This window comes from Strigops habroptila, chromosome 3 (assembly GCF_004027225.2).
Source record: "Strigops habroptila isolate Jane chromosome 3, bStrHab1.2.pri, whole genome shotgun sequence".
Taxonomy (NCBI): Eukaryota; Metazoa; Chordata; class Aves; order Psittaciformes; family Psittacidae; genus Strigops; species Strigops habroptila.
In genome coordinates, this window is record NC_044279.2 from 43,466,587 (window position 1) to 43,488,426 (window position 21,840).

Here is a 21,840-nt window from a genome sequence, read left to right on the forward strand (position 1 = left end):
ATAGTTTTCTGATAGTGGTTCTGGGAGTGATTCTACAAACTGAAATCACAAACAGAGGAATTAGATTTCAGGAAAGGCCTACACAGGAAGATAAGATAAATAATGTGAAAACAAAGATCTTGTTTTCTTCCAATATTCTTTTGTGACTGGACTAAAACGAGAAAAATGTGTGTGGGGTTCGGAAAACAAATACAAGCAACCCAATTCATGGCATAAGCAGAAGTCAAAATGAAAATTTTCAAGTGTTTTAGAAAGCATCTAAGTAGCAGATCTAAAGTAGATCTTTAAAGGATTTAAACTGACCTCTCCGTAACCTCCATATGCTCAGAGACAAAAGGACATGCCGAGAGGAAGCATGTCTGAAAGCATTACAGCAATGTGCTCCGGACAGTGGAAATGCTGAACTGCATGGTATTTAGAGTATTTGTATGGAGATTCTGTGGCACGGTATATCAGTGTTTGAGCATTTGAAACTAGTACTATAAAATAAACCAAAAAGGGATTTGGATACAGGTTCCAGAGGAATGGAGAATGTGGGGGGAGTCTTGGAGTGTGAATGAGTAGTGCATTTCAAATGTAGGCCTGAGTTTCACAGAAAGCTTTTTTTTTTTTCTTCCTCATGTGAATTGAAAAATTGTTACTTATGGGAAGATATTTATTGGAAATACAGAAGGAGGGAATGAGTAAAGAATTAGATATAAATCTTCTCTCTTGTTTAGTATTTTTAATTGAAGGGCCTTGAGCTGGCTGGATTCTTAATTACCCTGGTAAAATAAATGCTAAATGAGTTAAGCTCAGTAGTAATAACAATGCATCTTTAAAGAATTGCTTAAATACAACTTTGGTTATGAAGGCAAGTAACTAATTAAATTCCAGTCATCTTTTTGAACTGAGCAGGTCTCACACCTTCTCGCACAGCATAAATTTTAAATGCAAATGATTGAATTTGTACAAACACTATATGAGACAGATTTTTACAGTACTGAATTAGACATGGAGACTGCTAATGGCTGGCACCAGTCCTTACCAGGGTGGTTGGAAACATAAATGCTGAAAGCTGTGGCACTTTTTTTCCCAATCAAGCTGACACAGACTTGAATTCATAAGCTACTACAACGTAAAAATGTTTTTTCCTCCATTTGTAAATACAAGAAATTTAAAGAGAAAGTTTATTTTCATCTGTAAAATATTCTGCTGTCTGCCTCCAGCAAGGTGTTAGCAGAAAATATTGTCAGTCAAAATATGCACAGACAGTTGTGGAAGGGCCCCGTTTGGCACCAGAGATTTGCATGCTCCTACCGACTGCTGTATTTATTGTTCATCCATGTCAGTGAGATCCGTTCCACAATCTAAATTAAAATTTCAGTATAAAAGGCCAGTTGGGGGTTTTAGTTCTGAATTAGTGGAGAATCTGTTGTTTCAACAATAGTGTTTGTCAGTTTTTCATATTTCTTTTACATTTTAATTATAACTCATCAAATCTTAACCGATTACTCCTGGGTTAGACTCAGAAGAATGTCACTGATGGGTGTTTTAATTTAATGGAAGCAGCGTAACATCTGCTTCCAATGTTTTAAAAGCCAATTTATATGGAAATTTTGCTTTAGTGGAAAGTCAATAGATACAGAGTTTTCTAACACCTCCTGTAAAAATTTAAAACTTCAATTAAAGCAGCACCAAAGCAATACCATTCTTTCTTGTGGTAGCAGTGTGATTGCATTTTCACAGCCTTTCATTTGTGCCCTTTTCCTTCTGTTGAAATTAAGTTTTCATTTGTCTTTTGTAGCCGAGCTATCAAGACGAACCAGGACCTTCTGCCTGAGACGCCGTGGATCCATATCTTCTACAATGACTTCTGGGGGACACTGCTCACTCACAGTGGGAGCCACAAGTCATACAGACCTCTCTGCACACTCTCCTTCCGTATTAACCATGCTGTTGGAGGGATGGACCCATGGGGCTACCACCTGGTAAATGTCCTGTTACATGCTGCGGTCACAGGCCTTTTCACAAACTTCTCCAGGATCCTTTTTGGGGGTGGGTACTGGACCTTGATAGCAGGCCTGCTGTTTGCGTCTCATCCGATCCACACAGAAGCCGTAGCAGGGATCGTAGGGAGGGCAGACATTGGAGCCTGTCTCTTCTTTCTGCTTTCCCTGATGTGTTACACGAAGCACTGCTCAACCAGAGGTTCCTCACCAAGTACGTGGGGCTGGATCCTGGGAGCGGGTCTGTGTGCAGGATGCAGCATGCTGTGGAAGGAGCAAGGAGTGACTGTTCTGGCCATTTCAGCTGTGTATGATGTCTTTGTATTTAATCGACTGAAAATGCACCAGATCATTTCTGCTTTATACAAGGTGAGTCGTCTATTCCTAAGGCCCCAATCACTGTTAAACAGGTGCTAAATGAGTTTTCAAGTACACAATAATTCTTAGTAGTTTAGTCAACTTCCCAAAATAAGCACAGATGTCTAATGCTGAAAGAACATTTAAAGCAGTTTAGTATGGGGTTTTTACATTTTGTTTAAACAATGTGTTACTATCAATTGCTATTACTTGACCCTGGGGATGTGGGTTTTTCAACTGCTTTCCTTGCTTCCAGCAGCTCCCTCCTCATTCTGTTTACTGTCGAGCCCTGGATATCTGGCTGCCTTTTGCAAAGAATTCATTCATGCTCTTATCCTTTGTATCTTGCAAACTCAGCTTAGTTTGGTGGGGTGTGCAAGTGCAGCAGCTGATATAATCTACAGGCTCCCTGAGGCAAAGATAGAGCTCTTATTGTTCTAGTTAAACAGAGACGCATAAGACCTGGGCACATGCCTTTGGCATGTATTTTTTCTCCCCCTAGTAGGAGCTATGGCTCAGATGTATTATTGCCTTAACAAAATAACTATTTCTCACTTTTTAAGTGCTTGCCCAAGAGCAAACAAGTAAAATAAGCAAACAAACAAGCCCACTAAAACCCTCTAACTTCCTTCTCCCAAAACTGCATGTATTTTACTGGCACCCAGATACCTCAGCTGAAATCAAGACTCATTTGCATCAGTTGCTGTACAGATGAGTAAGCTGAGTATACGTAATTTTAATTTCAGTTAAATGGCTTTCTTTCAGAAAAATACTGACTTAACAAAAGGAAAATGTTTCACAGGGCCGCGTGTTGTTGCATTTTTCAGTGAGACGTAACCAAGAAAGGCAATAATAAAAAAAAAAAAGGGCTTTATAATCTATTTCAAACACTATGATTTTAAAATTTTGATTTCTCAATCAAATGAATTGAAAAGAAATCGGAGATTTTGGTAAAGAAGTGACAATTTCTGCTTGTATAGAATAAATATGTGTAGTATACAAGGAAAACAGACTCAAAAAAACCTGGTCTCTGGTAGTTCCCTCTTGTGTGAAGGAAACTGCTGCGACGTTGACTTAGATATCATGCTCTTTACTGACAAAATAGAAAAGGAAAGAATCGTTTCTTGTTTTTATTTATTTATTTATTTTTCTGATATATGTTGGAGTAAGACCTCTGAATGTCAGTCGTCAAATACTGTATGTTATCTTGTGCACCTAATGCTGAGCAGATACAAACAGTAAACTCATTAAGGTTTTTTTTGGTTTCTTTTTAAAGTACTTCTCTAACAGCAGGCTTTATTCTGAAAGGTGCAGGATGAGATCTTATAAAGTGCTTCATGGAGTTTGGTTCATAGCTCAATTGTTAGCTTATCCGGTAGAATTAAACAGGAGTAAAAACATTCATGTGGCACATACAAAATTCTTAACACCTTGTGCATAACTTCACACCAAATCTAGTGTTCCTCACAGCCTCTTGTTGCTGCCTTCAATGACCAAGATCCAGTCATAGAGCTAGGAAGTTTTTTGTTAGAGAACACTCATTGCTCAAAAGCAAAAGCTTTGCAGGCATTTCTGATGAACTTCTCATGAGGAAAAGCCTTTTCTTCCGTTTTCCTCCTTCTCTGCTTCAGGACCAGGATAAGATTTATGATATAAACTTTCTAGGGCAATAAAAGCATTATGATATACCTAAAAAAGATACTGAAACATTGCCTTCTTTTCAGTGAGTGTTTTGTGAAGTACTATCTCATGGTGTTTATATTTCCTTTGGTCTTTGAGTTTTACCCTTTCACATAAAATACTGTTTAGAGAATGTTCAGGTTATTGAGACTGTTTCTGGCCCACTCCATCCGAAGGCTGGAAACTGTTTTTGGAGGATGCTATTTAGTTGGTATCAGTGGATAATTTGAGAATGGCCAATGCATTTGGAGTTGAGAAATTTGGAGTTTGATTGTAGTATGTCTGATAAATGTTTGACAAGGCTCGACCAGGAGAGCAAGTTAGATGCTGTCCTTTGATTTGAAATTACTTTTTAGATTTACTTTCAAATAATTTCAAGGTGATTGTGCTGTAAGATTGGCATCTTAAAGTAACAACTTGTCTCTTCTGAAGACACTAGGAAGAACAGAGCAATTTTTTCTTACTAAAAGCTTTGTTTTTACTTCAGTTCTGTGTTTATACATACTATGATAAAGACAAGTGTTGCGGGTTATTTTGTTTCTTTGCTTTTTCAGTTTTGTATTTAAAATAATCAAAAGAAAACCTAAAGTATGTAGCCCACAGATTGATTTTTGCATTATGCAGAGTTAAAGCACAGACTCAGACAAAAATAAAAAAGGCTTTCAACTCTGCATCTCTTTTGGATCATTGGGTGTTGCCTTTTTCTTGCTGCTGCTTTGGCCTTAAATAAAATGTGTACCTAGTAAGAACTCACAAATCCTTTCTTCCTAGAACAAACTGTAAAATCTCCTTAAGCAAGCAAAATCAACTTTTGGATTAAGGGGTTTATTTATTTATTTTTTTTTTAATGTTGTTGCTTACACTTTTTCTTGCTTGAAAAGACATTCCTGCATTGCAAATTGCATGAGACCAAAGTAGCCATATATAGATGACTCATTCTGTGTTGTCCAACTGGCTCGAGCATTTTAAAAACTGCAGTACAGTTTCAACCAAAACAAAAAACAGCCCATCAAACCCACGAAACAAAACCCCATCTTGTCAGAGAACTCTTTATTAGAATGTCCAGGCAATTAGAAAGAATTGTGTCCATTTACCTGTTCTGGAATTTGTGCTTTGTGTTTTCCCAATGTAAATACTGGGGGAGGACAACTGCAGGAGAAAGGGTGGGGAAAAAAAGACGTCAAAAAGGACAGTCTAGAAGAAAGTTATGGTCTCTTGTAGTGCATTGGAGGGGAAAAGGGTAGAATGGAGCCAAGGAAAGGAAAATATTTTTAAGAGGCGGTTGGCTGAAATCTGTACTAGGTAAGTAACCAGTAAAGATATGAAACTGAATGCTTCGTAATGGAACAGTAGAAAGGAGCAACCCCTTTTCCATCTACCTAATGTTAAGCTAAACCCTGTCCAGCTGACCTGACACAACTGTTGCGTAGGCTGTGCTGCAAACTGGAACTGAGAGGAAATTAAGGTACAAAATAACCATTAAAACCCTCCCCACCCCCAGATATACCCCAGATAGATCTTTAGGAGTTATTTTAAAACTTAACCAATTCAGTTATATCCAGTCCTCATCACTGCCCTACAAATAGCAGTACTGGCAAATACTAAGAGGAAAGCTAAGGCGCAGAGGCAGAAACAAGGAATGGAAAGCGAGGGATTTGGGGAAGTGGGTGGTGAAGGACCTGGGCTGGCTTGCTGCCAGACTGTGGCTTTTGGCTTCTACAGATTTTTCAGAATATACCACTGGGGAAATGGAGACACTATTAATTATGTTTAAAGAGTAGTAAAACCACTGACATAGTGAAAACATAGTAAAAAAATAGTAAATAGTAAAAACACTGACCGCTTCAGAATGGTCAGTGAAGGATGAGCTGCTAAAAGCATCTTTAAAAATGCTCCAGCAGATGGTAGTTGTTGGCACTGGGGTGACAAGCCTGTTTTTTCCATTTTGTTTTTACCTTTGGACTGAGTGTCCAATAAATATGAAATGGTGACTACTACACAAGACCAGTAGCTGTTTACTGGGTTCACACTTATTATCGTGTGAGTCTGGATTTGTCACATCAAATACATGAGAGCATCCCAGTGCAATCTGAGTAGAGTGGCAGGGCTTCTGAACAAGGCAACTGTAGAGCAGGACCACCAGCAGAGCAGATGAATATTACCCGTTATTTACAAGCTATTCTTAGTGCATTTTAAAAGTGTATATCGTAGCTACTTATTAAACTATCCAGCTCTTTTCCCTGTCATCTGCGTATTGGTTATTCAGCAGAACTTGGCTGCTGACTTTTTTCCTTTTGCCAAGACTTGTATTCCCATCTGCCTGCGATGCTCTCACTGGCTGGCAGAGTTGTCAGTCTGGACCTCATTTCATTTGGTTAGCTCTATTTTATTCTGTCTGAGTGGCTAAAAAGAATGTATTCGCTGTCTTTAAGTCAGCAGATTTTGATGTAAGTGTATTTATTGTGGTTGTAAATGAGTTGTCTGAAATGAGAGCAATTAAAAAAAGTGGTGCTTTACTGGAGCAAAGCATTCTTTGTGGAAGAAAGTTAGGCTTTTGTTCGATTTTTCAGCATTTTAGACCTTGAGTCATTTGCAGTGTAAGTTACGTAGCAGGTATGCAGATTGATTGAGTTGTCATGTATCATAGGTATCAGATGATTGTACCTGTCAGAAGCTAGACTTGTGCAAATTAAGCTACCAAAAGTGTAGGAGTGGGAGGAGGGAAACCTGAATAAGAGTGAGAGCTGTGATCAAGTTCGTAATTGCAGCAAATATGCAAATTTAGAGGCCTAATTCTTTTGGACTTGCAATCTCCAGCTTGAGAGCAGAACCATTAATCAACATTGCAGCACACAGTCTTCTGTTCAATTAATAGTGCAAAGCTAATATAAACCTTACTTTACTGCCCTTTCCCCTCTCTCTTTTTTTTTTTTTTTTTTTTCAAAGTGAGAATGGAGCTGGACAACATTAGCAGCTAAAAAGATGGGGCAAATGCATTTAAAGCTCATTTTTAATATCATTGTAATGATAAAATATTTATTGCTCTGTGGTTTATGTGTACAAACTGCCTTACAGAAATAACTAAACTAGATGTATGTTCTACTAATGTTCCACTGCTAAAGTACAGTAACATTTTACTGGATCAACATACTGTTAGTATAGGGAGTTATACTGAAATAAGGAAACCTCTCTTTTACCATCACTTATTTGATTAAAATCTCCCTCTGGGAGGTCTGTCTCACATGTGGAATTAGTTATTGCTATCTATAGCTTAACGTGAACCACAAATTGGATTGCAGGATGCATTATCTAGCCTTCTATGCTAGTATAACAGTATTGGTTTTGTAAAAAGCAAGTTTATTGGAGGCCTATATTTTATTTAAGGTAGTGATGTAAACCTGGGGCCTCCATGGATGACATGGTGAACCACCAAACCAAGTTTTATAAAACACTGCTTTCTTTTATGGTCTTGGATCAGCCTTAGTTGTAAGGGGTATGTATGATTCCTGCTGGGTATTAGATAAAGCTGCTGATTTTTCAGAACACTCTAAACTTGAAATAAGCCACTTTAGACATTCTTTACTCTTTGAAGTTGCTACTTTTAGAACTACTGTGCTTTGGAAAGCAATTTCAAAATAAAATGCTGCTCTTGATTTAAATTTACAGTTTTATTCTTCTCTTGTGAGGAGCTCGAAAGCCTTAGCAACACAGTAGTTGGTCTTGCTGGTTTTTCACCTCTTCTCCATCTACAAGTTATGCCATTTTGCAACAGTGTTTTATCACCATTTAAAATCTAGCTTGATGTTTTATTTTCTGTTTATTTTCTACAATCTAAAGAATTTTATTATGCTTGAACTTAGCCACAGGCCTGGATATTTTGGCAGATCTGACCTGTAAGCATTATTTTGTAAGTTATTTCTCACAAGCACTTGGATGGGTATGGTCCAGCCTTAGTCCTGTGTTTGAAATGCAGTTTTTAAACTGTTTGGGCAGCAGCTGCTCCTTCGCAGGACAGATTCATCCTTGGAGTCAGATATTTAGTAAATAATCTTTTCCTTGAGACTACTTTTGTCAGAGTTAAAAATAATAAATAACTTGCAGCTTCAGAACATGACCTGACCTCTCACAGGTTCATTTTATCTAACAAAAGCTGCATATTCAAGCATGGTAAGCTGTTAAATGTTGCATTTGTGGGCTGGGTAACCTTTAGCACTTCAAGAGCTGTGGAAAAGATTGGGAGCTCCATTGGCAGCTGGGGCCCAGTTTGTTCCCTAGCTGTGAGCTTACAATCTGTGGTGGTCAGCTGGGGGTTAATTTTTCTGGCAGCTTAAAGGCTGTACAAGGTTGTGGAAATGCGGAGACAAATGTGCCTGTACATACATTGCTCGTATTTGCGGATGAGCTGGCCTGGTGCTTTTCTCTTCACTCTGCTGGATGATAGCAGCATGAGGCCTGTACAGTCTTGACCATCCCTCCTCTTCCCCCCAGAAGATATTTCCTAGACAAAAGAAGCTTTTTGCAATTTACTTCTTTCTCGACAATTTCAAGTAGCTAATACTGCTGTTTCCTGTAGTTCCCCACAGCTCCTTGCTGCTTTTCTTTTTGATCCTGAAATAAGAAAAGCAAGATAAGCCTCTACTATCTTTCTTCTCAGAGATGTGATCTCCTGCAGGTCCCTGTGATGTCAGTGGAGTGGTACTGAATTGGACATCAATATGTATAAATAGCTGTTGTTCCCCGAAAATATTTTCATGGGGTGACTTAAACCACTGAAACAAATCACATATGACAGAAGTACAGCATCCTAAGGCTAATTTAGCAAATCAAATGAGGAATCATAAGCTATCTTGCTGAAGTCACTACCTTAAAATGGATTATATTTTAATATTAAATCTTTAATGTCTTTTCGGAATTGTTACTAAAATCTGCATTATGTTTGTCTATTCAATTGAAGTCTATGATAATGTTTTGGAGCCTGTATTTGAGAATGGCGCTCTGGAAAGATGGAAAAGGCAAAGGGTTCTTTAATAATGAGTAAGTAAATAAGAATAAAATAAAATTAGAAGCTTCTCATATTTGCAGAAATTGTGAACACATGTAGAACCTTCAATTTAACAGAGAGGTTAGTTTGCTAGAGAAGGGTTGTCACTGTCTTCAGTCTTGCATAAGATTTGTGCTGCACGGTAGCATGCAGAGTATGCAGTTTTCTTCCATTCTTCCCTGTCATGGTTTAACCCCAACTGGCAACTAAGCCCCACACAGCCATTCACTCACTCCCCCTGAAGTGGGATGAGGGAGAGAATCAGAAGGGTAAAAGTAAGAAAACTGCTGTGTTGAGATAGAAGACAGATTAATAGGTAAAGCAAAAGCTGCAGAAAGTAAGGAATTAATTCACCACTTCCTATTGAAGGCAGGTGTTCAGCTATCTCCAGGAAAGCCGGGCTTCAGCGCACCTAACAGCGACTTGGGGAGACAAATGCCATCACTCTGAGTGTACCCCCCTTCTTTCTTCTTCCCCCAGCTTTATCTGCTGAGCATGGTGTCATATGGTTTGGAATATCTCTTTGGTCAGCTGGGGTCAGCTGTCCTGGCTGTGTCTCCTCCCAGTGTCTTGTGCATCCCCAGCCTGCTTAACTGGTGGGGTAGTGCAAGGAACAGAAAGGCCTTGACTCCGTGTGAGCACTGCTCAGCAATGGCTGAAACATCCCTGGATTATCAACACAGTTTCCAGCACAATTCCAAGACATAGCCACATGCCAGCTACCATGAAGAAAATTAACTATATCCCAGCCAAACCCAGCACATTCCCTGTGGCTTAAAAGGGATCTCTGAGGCACAGAGTGAAAAAGCTTCCAGGGGCTTTGCACAGTTGGTGTTAGCACTTATTTTTCATTCTGAGGTTACATGCCAATTACTAACATCAAGAACAGTGTGTCTTCTTCATGGTGCTGTTTAATTACAGGGCATTGGTGGGCTTGCTACTTTCCAGTTTACAAAACCTTTGCAAGTAATATCAATCTGACAATGTTACTCTCCTAGCTTTTAATGCTTTCAAAATATTTAAGGAATCAAATGAAAGCACCAAACTTACCCTAGTGTGTACCAACTGTTTCAGAACATTAGGAACATTTGCAGGTGTTGGGTTTTTTTCATCTTAGTGATTTCTTTAGCTCCCGAATTGAAGAAGCTTTGTAAAACTGCATTTTTCTAACAGCTGGCAATTTTCTTTTTTAAAATATCAGTATCTTTAGAACAGTTAATTTCATGATTTTTGGTAGGGGATGGTCAACATATTAAGTATTTTATGCTGAGATAAGGGGACCTGGGTACCTGTGAACTTTGAGGGATAAGAAATATATGTAGCTCTGGCCTATCTTCAATTTTCCATTTGTTCACCAGCTGGAAAGCCATGACTCTTTCCCCTCTAGCTTTCCTTCTGCCGTGAGTCAGTTGTCTGAGCACTGGCTACAGAATGGGAAAAACAACACACAATGTTAAAGCAAAGTAAGTGTCACCTTAATGAGTTCAACATCTCCTGGTGTAATTCCTTTCATGTAGATTTGCTTCAGGAGTTACACGTTTATACTTATATCTGATTTGGTGTCTTGGTTAAAATGCACACGTTCATGATTGTAATCATCAAGTATGTACTGTGTTTGTTAAATGGCATACAGAAAGTTTATACCTGAACCTTGTGTACAGCTGTTCAATCATGGATACTTTATTAGCCTCCTAATGTCTTGTTCGGGCACCTGAATGTCCTGATTTGATGCAGTGCTGACTGCTTGTAGCTCCTATGAGCTTTACTGAATGAACCTATTCTGCTTTGTCAATCACAGCTAAATAGCAAGCTAGACTGCTCCCAGCAGTCAGGGCACACTGTACTAGTGTTAGAAAAGATAAACCTAAGTATGTCCCCAGTCAGAATCATATAGTTTAGGGAGCATTTGCAGCTTGTGGATGCTCAGAGTTCTTACTCGCAGCAGTCCATTACAGCACCTTTGGGAAAGATAACACTGCTGAGAGTATGTGAAGATCAAGCTCCTGATTTTTTTAGCATCTTAACTGTAGTCACCTAAGTTTCAGAACTGTAGTGCTCAGAAAGCATTGCAGAATATTCAATAGAACTGTATTTTCAAAGACAGTTGTCTTTCTGGCGTCCTACCCAAGAGAGAGCCATTCCTGGTTAGCGTGAGCTCTGATTCCAGACCAGGGAGAACATCTTTTGAAGGAGCAGGAACAAAAGATGTTTTGAGGAGCCATGAGGGAGACTTTTCTCTTGGTATTAGGTTTAATTTTGAATTTCCTGGCTTATGGTTATTTTTATTTAAGTCATAATGATTTAATGATTACTTGCAGACTTTTTCCAAGCTGAGTGATTCTAAACATTAACCTGTGTAGACAGTTACAATATTAAAAAGGAGGAAAATACAACTGTATGAGATTTACAGTGGAAACAGCTAGTTGTGATAGAAGGCAGCAAACATTTTCTGGCATATTTACTGGGGGGACTGAACAATATTTGGTACATATGCCTGAATTTCTTCTTCCAGCTGCAATGTAGATTAGCAATGCGGAGGGAAGGAACCCAGGCTTGCAATCCTGTAGCTGACTTCATGGGTCAGTTGTTAGGAGGTAAATTTCTAGCCTCACTAACCTTGAATGTCTCTTCGAAAAGAGAAGAATCCCCTGATGCTGCAGATAGATAGTCCATACTGGGAGGAGGGGGAAACAAAATATTTTTGTTCCTAAGTTTCTAGGAAACTAATTGAAAATGCACATGAGGAAATTATGTTTAAAATTTTCCAGAAGCTTTTTGGGGGAAGGGAGAGAGAATTTGTGTACCTGGCTCTTAAATGCCGGGTAGAACATATGAGCCTTTTTATGATCAGAATGATAAGTCTTTCAGACACATATACAGATTACTTCTAAGGCTGTAGATTTGATTGGGTTGTGCAAAAGTCAGAGCTTCTGTGACATTTAATCACCAAAATCTTGTTTTTCTCCTTGACAATAAAATATGGAATTAAATTCCCATAGCAACAAAGTCTTTAAAGTGAGTATAGGGGCATATTGAGTTAATAAAGGCAATGAGGGAACAGGGCAAAAGAGGGGCTAGAATTGTATCGAGTCTGTGTAAATTCTTTCTCTCCCAGAAAACAGGACTTTGGGGGTTATGGATAAATTTTTTGCGTGTTTTAGTCTGCATGTTTTAGAAGTATCCTGGGCAGCTTGTGCTGCTGTAGAGCACAATGAAGCTTGCATCAACACCAGTGTTTTTTTAGTAGGGGTTGTGAGATTACAGTTTATTTTTAAAATACACATTTATTGTAGCTTTATCTCTTACTTGGAGACTTTTCTCCTTAAAAGATGTTATTAGAAGTGGCAAAACACCACCACAAAATAGCTCTCAGGAGTTCCAAAATAGAAGCAATGCCAATTTTTTTAACTTTAGGTCTTGTTTCTTTGGACTACTTTATGTGTGGGATTCTTGGCTTCTTGTAATTTGAAGTCTGTGAAAATTAACAATTTCATGGAGTGATGTTTTATTGCTTTAGTTTTTTTGTTTAAACCATTAAATATTTTTATCTCTTCTGACCTGAGCTGTTAACCAAGCACTTGATATGAAGAGTACTGTAAGACAAAACTGCGAGCTGACTGCACTTGTGGCAGATTACGTGATCTCTAAACAGTCCTACTTTTTACCTGCAGTTACGCTTTTGGTATTATGTGTAAAACAAAAAAAAAAAAAAGTAATAAAAAGTGCAATCCAGCTCTATTAATATTTTAATTATTGTTTTGGTAGCTCTGTGTTGATATATCTTGAAGATAGGTAGTTCATAAACACAACTTTAAAACCCGCGCCACTTGAATCCATCAGTTTTCGGTCTAGTACGTTGGTTTCACTCCATCATAGACCATGATATGTATAGTACTATATTAGCTCTAGATTCTTGCCAATAAGCATTTCTACCTCGGCATGCCCTGCTCATGATATGGTGTTTTGTCAGCAATCTGTGATTGCGCGGTAGCAAAAAGGTTGATACATCCTTGTACTCTCAGGTTGGTCTCCAAGGCTCTGCAGTACCCAGATGGCTCCTCTGTACTCTGATAATCTGATAGTAACTCCTGCCATCATCAGGTGAAATAATAAAGATACAGGTGTCAGTGTAGCTTCTGTAATAATATCTGCCTTATTCCTATTTGTGACTGCAAATCTATATCCAGTAAGGAAGTGATATATTTATATAATAGCTACATGGCATATATCAGTTATAGCCTGTTTTCCTACTAGAAATAAACTCAGTCTGAAATGCTAATCTTATTCTGAAGCAGCAGTGATTTAATAGTTCATTAATGAAGACAGTGCTCTTTCCACATAGTCCTTAATGCTCAGTGTTTTTAGCTTCAGGTCTATACCAATCTTAATTTAAGTACTTACACCCCCTAACCCCCGCCCCCATATTTGAATAGAGTCCCTGCTTAAAAACAACTCTTTGGACTGGCTGCCTGAAGTGTAAGAAAGAAAGGGAGAAATAAGTAATGATGACAAAAATAAAGAACCGAATGAAAACCTGAGTGTGTAATAGAGAAGCCCAAATTTGGGAATCTATGTAGGCTAACTATTCCTGTAGTAATTAGCAGAGCTGTTCTTGTCAGCCAGAGGATGCAGCACCTGTCTGCTATCCTTATTGCAAGCAGTGTTTGTACGTTTTCTTAGTTTTGGCAGACTAATGAAAAATGAAATTCAAATATAAATATAATATAAAATAGTACTTGAATATAAAATCTTACTTGATATGTGACCTTGCATTCTGTGGCACTTGGTGGTTAGCAACCAGCATACTGCCTTACTGGGGTAATAAATGCATGTTTTAATACAGTTACTTGTTTTACTTGTAGCATAGCAGACAGCTTCAAACTCTCAGGGAAAGTTTTTTGGGTCCATCTGTCTGTCAGATGGTCTGCTTTGCTCTGTCATCCTCTGGGTTCGGTTGCAGTGTTTTGATTAAATGTACGGTACTGTGATACACAAACAATTTGAAATACTGAGATTTATTTTTAAAAAAGGTATTTAAACCCCCCAAACATACATGTCTAGAAACTCACTGCAGACTTAACCTTTTTGTGAGTCCCAAAGCCATGAAGCCATGCTGCTTGGCATCAACAGACTTCTTCCAGGCCTGTCAACACAAAGAGGCACAGAAAAATGGCTCAGAAATGTTCTCACTAAAAATCCTAGAACTGCATTTTAAAATGTGTATTTGCATCTTGAGTCATAACATAGCTGAAGTTTTTGTTGAATCCTTCCAGGAAACTCAATTTTGTGTGCATTAAAGGAAATAAGTAAATTGTTTTCCATACCCCCTCCCCCCCGGTGACAGTGTTGGTGCCTGGGGAAATTTAAATTCCTCATGTTTTTCTACATAGTTTTTTGGTAATCGAGATATTCTGCCATTAGCTGGCTGGTACAGCCAGTTGTGAATTACATAGGCTGCTTGCAGAAGTACAGACTCCTTGTGAAAGCTTAATTAAATGTAAATGTCCAGTTCACATTATTACAACTTCAGCAGTTCTGCACTTGAATGTTATATCCTTTTTCTGTGTGTTATCCTTAAGAGTAAAAGCCATGTATTTTTAACATGGGACTGTTGGCTTTTTCTGGGTGCAGTGTCCTGTGAAGATCTTACTGAACCCTGAACCAGGGCTTCGTGTTCAAAAGTTGCTGCTGCTGTTTTTATTTTTTTTCCCATTGAAATATTTGGTGATCGAATAGCCTTTATGATATGGTTAAGCCATCATGGGTCCAACTCTACTTGTATGTGGGAAATATGTGGGAAATAGTGAGGTTCTTCCTTGCTGTAAAAATAGTTTGAAATCTAGTTCTGATGTAACTGATACTAAATTGTTTTTATGAATTAACAAGCTTGTTTTCAAGGTAATGCAAGTTCTTGCTTAAGATTTTTTTTCACAAATTTTCCTCTGGTCACTATTTGACCATGTTTTCTTGATATGTAGGCCACAAATGACTAGGCCTGAAGAGGGGATGTCTAGAGATACTCCCTCAGAAATGGGAGACTGGTTAAGCAAGATCTAAATTGTGAAGACATTGGTAAAAAAGCTTTTTGTTTTCTGTCAAAGTCCATCTGCAACAATGTTATCTTGATATTTTTCAAGTTATTGGAGAAATAGCAGAAAAGGGAAAGATGTCTATGTTTTCTCTATAATACAGAGAGAAAATCTTTTGTGGGAAACTATTATGTCCTTTGGATGTTAAAAAATTCATCAATGAGTAATACAGGTAAATAAATCCTCAATGTTTACCGACAGCTACTTCAGATAGGAAATGTTATTGCTGCTATGGCTGCTACTGAAGCCTGGTTAATAAATTTCCACATTAAGCAGACTGTTTGGGACCCCACTGGGCACACAGGACTTGCCATCTGAAGTTAACAGCAGCAATGAACTTTAAAGGATTATTGTTTTCCTAGAAGATTTCTCCAATATCCAAGTGTGGGATTATTGTACATATACCTTAATCTGGACTTTATGTTTGTTTTATAAGCTTTATCCCCATCTCTAAAAAGCTGTGATATTTTTCCAAGCATGCACAAAAAATTATTTGGATGAAGTTCACATTGAAATGCTTGATGCAAAGTTAAAATTCCTATTGCTGAATCACAGTTAATCTGCTTTAGCCTATTTGAACTACCCGTCAGGGACATCCAGATTTGATATGTTGCAGAAAAGAATACAAGATTGTCACAGGGCTGCTTAATTATAAAAGAAAGTTGTGGGTAAGTGATTGGAAATACCAGGATCGTGAGACATGATTTTGTACCACGAAGCATTTTCTCATGAAGTTAACAAATGTTTTTAGTAACAAACAACATTACTTTTGTAAAAGGGAAATAAAAGAATACATGGACAGATAAGTCTTTCAGAAGAAACTCACGGGCAGTGAAAATTAGAATGATTTAATGGTTGCCAAAGAGAGTGAAGTTAGGGAGACTGTTAGCAACAGAGAAGGGGAAGAACTTCATTAGAGGCAATAAGGAGGGGCTGAAAAAAACCCCCAAAACCCACCCCACCCAAACCCAGGATGCAGACTTTGTTACTAAAACAATTTTCTAAGAATAACAACCTAGTTCGAACAGATGGGAAACAAGGAAGATCGTACACAAATTTAATCCTATTTTTTTGTTTATAAAGATGTTAAGTAAAACAAGATGATGAAGAGAATGGAATGTAATAAGAAAAATTACTAATTCATAATGTCATTGAATCTTGAGTTCATTGTTTAAATTACAGCTCAGGGTTTAATGTTTTAGTTTCCCACTAGGCAGAAGTCGTACTATTCAGAAAGGAATGTGTGTGCATTCCTATTTTAGTATGCATTCATTTAGTATGTAGATCATACACTGTTCTAGTAATAAACTTCTGAAAGGATAGTGGTTCATCCTACCTCAAAATTCTGAATTTTTAAATGTAAATAACTCAATTTAAAAATACACAAATTCTTTCTAGTAGTTACAAAAACTGGTTGTCAGAAGTTCAAATCCTGTACTTCTAGTATGTTTCTTATCCATATCAATTTTGCTTTAAAAGTAATACATATTGGTTATGCTAAGACTGTTACTACGTGGATGAGAACCTGGGTAGCTGACAGGCAAACCAGAGGGCTAAATTACTTTGTCTCAAATAACCGGGATGTTAAAGGCTTATATTTGGGTCTGTTCTATGTCTTTGTAAATATTTATAAGAGTCCCTGAAATGCATGAAGGAAATTTATAGACGATTTTGAAATTAAAGGACTCAAGTATACCACAAGTGAAAGGAGATAACACAAATGACAACTTTCTAACAGAGGTAATCTTTTCAGGTCATCTGAAACATTTCCAGATGGCTCAGTATTATTTTATGTATTTATTACAACGAAGGATCTGAAAAGGGTGCTATTTTTGGTTTTATTTTGTTTCGGCCTACTAAACTCAACCCCTGTGCCTCTGTGCACCTTGCCCATCTGCTGTGCTTTTTATGTTGCAAGTGTTTTTTAGGTTTTTTTTTTTTGTTTTTTTGTTTGTTTTTTTTTTTTTTGATAGGCGCTCTGTTGTGCTCAAGTATGCATTTGGAACTTGAAGAGGGGATCTAAACTTAATGATGTGAAATTTCAAAGTGGCTTTAAGAGATTAGAATGAATTTGCTTGCAAGAAATGATAATCTAAAACTAATGACTGCAGATGTTCACTCAGGTAAAAGAAATAATTACCAGACCTAAAGTTAGGATACAGCTTTGCCATTCCTACCATTTCAAAGTGTTGCTAACTTATGGTATTAACTATTACTTCAGAAGAGTGCCTTTGGGATTGAATTAGACTGGTTTAGAGTCCTGTAATTTATGAGGATATATGTAACCATTTAGGAACTACTACCAAAAATGGGTTGGAAATGTGGATATCAAAATTTGTTTTAAAATATGCTAGTTAATGCAGTGGATTTGTTTGAAAAAAGGCCAGCTGTGTAAAGAAATTTTGGGTGGTGTTACAAAATACAAACCAGATGTTAGGAGAAGAATAATCTGAAGATGCTAATTGTGAAAGTGTCCTATGACATCTTCCTAAAGATGATGAAGATTAGTGAATTCAAGCTGAATGTCTGTGTGCTGCGGCAGGAGAGACACCATCATTGAAGTAAATTCTGTGGACTATGTCCTCCTACCATAACGTAGGAATGAAGTTATTCCTTGCTACATATTTTAATATTTGAAAGCCAAAACTTTTTCAGAATTTTCTCCACGTGAGATAATTATGGATAAAAAATGTTAGAAACTAGACAAGAGCAGCAGAAGGTTGGGGGACAGATGCATTGATTTTATTTATTTATTTTTTTATTTTTATTTTTTTAAAATAAAGGAAGCCAGAAAATAGGTAGATTCAGCATAACAAGGACTGAGAGTTGACTGTTAATTTTTAAATAATTGAATAATAAACATATAATGCTTGAAAGGACTTTTTTCATGTCCTCTAGCAAAGAATAAGCCTTTCTTGTAACAGATTGTGGGAATATTCCTTTAGGTTAAAGATGGAAGCCTATTATATGGTATGAACAGAGCCAGATTGAAAAAGTTTATAATCAGGAGGAAAAAAGTAGATAAATTGTGGAAGTGGAATGTGTTATTAATTCACAGTGAATTGTCCGATATATTAAGATCTTGTCTTTACCTTCATGCTTTGCCAGAAGAAACACATCCTATAAAAATGTGAATCTTAAAAAGAGAGGAGAAAATGTAAGTTGGCTGTATAAGCTCATTGGCAAGACAGGTCAGTCGCGGCTCTGCCATAACCACACCAAAACCAAAAACTTCCATTCAACTTGTTTTTGCGAAATAGCTCTTTGCTTTAGCGGAACATCATCATGCACACCAAATCTAAATACAATTCATTTATGCATACCAAGACAATAAATTTGGCTTAGGAGACTTTCTTTTAGTAAAAACAAAGAACACTTGCTCTCATATTAGCTCTGTACTGTCCCAAGGACACACCTGTTTATTGTTGTTTTAATGTGATCAATGGTAACCTAAAGGTGAAAATTTCAAAGTCTTAACTAAATAAATAAACTAACTATGTAAATAATATTCTAGCAAGAGAATGAAGTAGCAAAAAAGCGTTGAACCTGAAGGACCTGCTAATTGTCCATTCATCTCCATCAACCATATTAAAGAGATACTTTGCCAGTGAGATGGAGTGGTGTGCATGTCTCTGGGTCTACTAGAAATTTTTATTATGAAGAAGGATTTTAAAATACATTTGACCAATCTTGCTTTTTATTGTTAACTTTTGTTTAGATAAATGTTAAACAGCAACTGATTAGAAAGCCTAGACATCTGAGTGATAGCATGTTTTTTGAGTTCATGGGATAAGCAGAAGAACTTTTAGCATATTTTAGCTTTTTACTGTCTATCTCTGGAAGATACCAGCCTCTCAGAAGGTTATGCTATCATGTCTCTCCTCTGTCAAGTAAACTGTCATTAAAATATTTGTGCGAAGCACCAAGGGGTCTTCACTCCTCCACCCTTCAAACCTAAAAAGGAAAATATCTTTGTTCCAAATTAGTGAATGTTATGATAAATTTTTACAGAAAGCTGAAGTCCCCTGCTTTCTGTTTTATGAACTACTTTACATATGAGGCCACTTACAACCAAACTTGTCAGTCTGAAGGTAAGTTTTAATGAAAGTTGATCAGCCAGTATATTTATAATGGAGTCTTCAGACCCCAGGGTGCTTCTCAGTTATTAAGCAAGAGTAAAGCTTGTTGAGGACCGCATCACTGAGATGGCTTAGGGAAAAGCCAGTGGGAAAAGATAAGTCTTAAGCTGACAGTTCTAGCATTTAATCTGTAACTGCACAGATGACTGCTAGTAGCACATTCCAGGCATGAACCTCAGCAGCCCAGCACTGTAGGGTGTACCAGGGCATCTGTCACAACCATGGCATAAGGGACTGCAGGAACCAAGGAAATGGGCTAGTTCAGCAGCATTGTCCCTTGTGTGGTGGGGCAAGGGAAAAACACATTTTGTTTACTTCACCCAAATCAGAAGCAAAGACCTGATGCCAAGTACTGGAAGTAGATAGTTTGTTATGAATCAGAGAAATAAAAATATATTAAAACCTGTGTCTGCCAGTTACAGGTGGTTAGCACAGCCATTATTCCTTCTGTGCGTATTCCTTTTATAATTCTTCAAGTTTTATTTTGTACTCCAGATGGTATTTTATTTCAGAACTCTTCCTGATAATACTTGAACCTCAGTGTTTATAGCCATCTCAGTGTTAACTTCTCCCTACCCCTTCAACAAAATAACATTATTGATACTTTCCTCCTAGCATCCTCCTAAAGTGGCTTCAACAAGCAGATGCTACTTCCAAACTCATTTCTAGAGTTTATAACCCAGCTATAAAAATTGTCTAGGTCAAAATTTAGCACAGAGCATAAAGTATGATTCTTCGGAAAGTGACAAAAAAACAGGTTTAGTATTCTTAAAGTATAGATATGAAATCAGCAAGTTTTAGGACACGGAAGATTTTTTTAGCAAGTTAACTGTCTTTGGCTGGTGGTGTATCAGAAACTATGAGTGGTGTTTTAGTGTAGGTTTATTTTAAAAGAAACCCAGCTTACATTACCCTGCTTGGTATTTCTGTCCACCTTCCATTTACTTTTGTTTCTCTGTCAAATTCTCTCTCCTTGACTGACAGACACTATGTTCTCAAAGGTGGAACACTTACAAGCTTCATTAAAATTGGACTCAGAATGGAGAAGAGACATCAAGTTGCCCTGAGAGAAAAATAACTCAGAAGCACCTTGTTAGACGCCAAAAATCTGAGTAGCAGCAACGTGTTCTGAATTCTGAAAAATTACATCGTATTGCATTGAGTCTTGTCTTGGGAGGTGCATTCAGTGGAAAGCAGACTTTATTAGTGCTAATGCTTGCAAACTGATTGTGTGTGGCTTAAAGATGGCTTAAAACAATCTTTTTGTCCTTTCTTTCTCACTCCTCCAGATATACATAAGCTTTTAACTTTTATGTAATATTGAAGTGTATTCCTACTTCCTAAATGCTATCAGACAGAAGTAGGAAGGTATTCTGTAGGAATACCTTTCAAATGTAGGAACATTTGAAATCAAAACATAATTTTCTTTTTGTCCTCATCACTTACATGGGAGCTGTTACAGAATCGTAAGATCATGGAGTCACTGAGGTTGGAAAAGACATTTAAGAACATCAAGTAACTGTTATGTAGCACTGCATCATCTGATATGAAAACCCTTCCTCATTCAAAATATTCAGAAACAAATAATAGGAAGGTGTGTGTGATTTTTAACGCAGAGCATAAAGTATGATTCTTTGGAAAGTGACTAAAAGCCCCAGGTTTGGTATTCTTAAAGTATAGATGTAAAATTAACAAATTTTAGCTCACAAAAGTTTTTTAGCAAGTTAACAGTCTTTGTATGGTGTTTTATCAGAAACTAGAGTTTTTCAGAACTCAGAATGTGTTGCTTGGATTTTCCATGTCTAACAAGGTGCTCCTGATTTATTTTTCTTTCAGGGCAACTTGCTGTCTATTCTCTATTCTGAGTCCAATTTTAATGAAGCTCGTAAGTGCTTCACCTTTGAGAACAATGTTCATCAGTCAAGGAGAGAGATTTCAGTCTAATTTTTTTATTAAGGAAACGCTGGAAAAAGATTGTTACAAAACTAGTCCTGTCCTTATAGGCCTGTGTCCACTGTGACCCATGCTATGTTATTTTCTCCTGTCATTTTGCTTTCCCTTGCTTTTCATGGTGAGAATTCCAAAACAGTACTCTGTGTATAGTTTTTAGGAGAGTCTGGATGGTATGCATGTACAAAAAAGTTCATTTTAATACAGCCTGAAGACGAATGCTCATCAATTAGCTGAAAGATTCTCCAGTTTGTAGCCAAAGTTTTAATTTACAGCAGTTATTCAAAATGTCCTTTAGGTTTTCTAGTATTTATTTATCACTATCAAGGAATGATACTTCATCTTTTATTTGATACTGAATCACTTAATCTTTCGATTTTGCCAGCATGCTTAAAAATGTTGCCAAGAAGATAATTTTTTTCCCTCTTTTTCTTCCCTCCTTATTTAAGATACAATATTCTCTTTGGCGGCTTTGATCAAATTTCTCAATCCCTTATAGGTTTTCTAAAGCTACTTCAGAGCTTTCAAAGAATATTTGTTTCTTTTTTTGCCTTAAAGATAAAATCAATAGTTGTAGTTGCAGAAAATGGTTTTAT

General features: G+C 37.3%; 1 protein-coding gene across 3 annotated transcripts in view; it reads left to right on the forward strand.

Moving 5' to 3' along the window:
• TMTC2 (transmembrane O-mannosyltransferase targeting cadherins 2) overlaps positions 1-21,840 on the forward strand; it is a 279,242-nt gene that overhangs the window by 102,356 nt on the left and 155,046 nt on the right. For all 3 annotated transcript variants that reach the window (XM_030479700.1, XM_030479698.1, XM_030479699.1), the window contains exon 2: positions 1,787-2,357. In XM_030479700.1, coding sequence (XP_030335560.1) covers positions 1,787-2,357 — 571 coding nt within the window. The remainder of the gene's footprint in view (positions 1-1,786; positions 2,358-21,840) is intronic.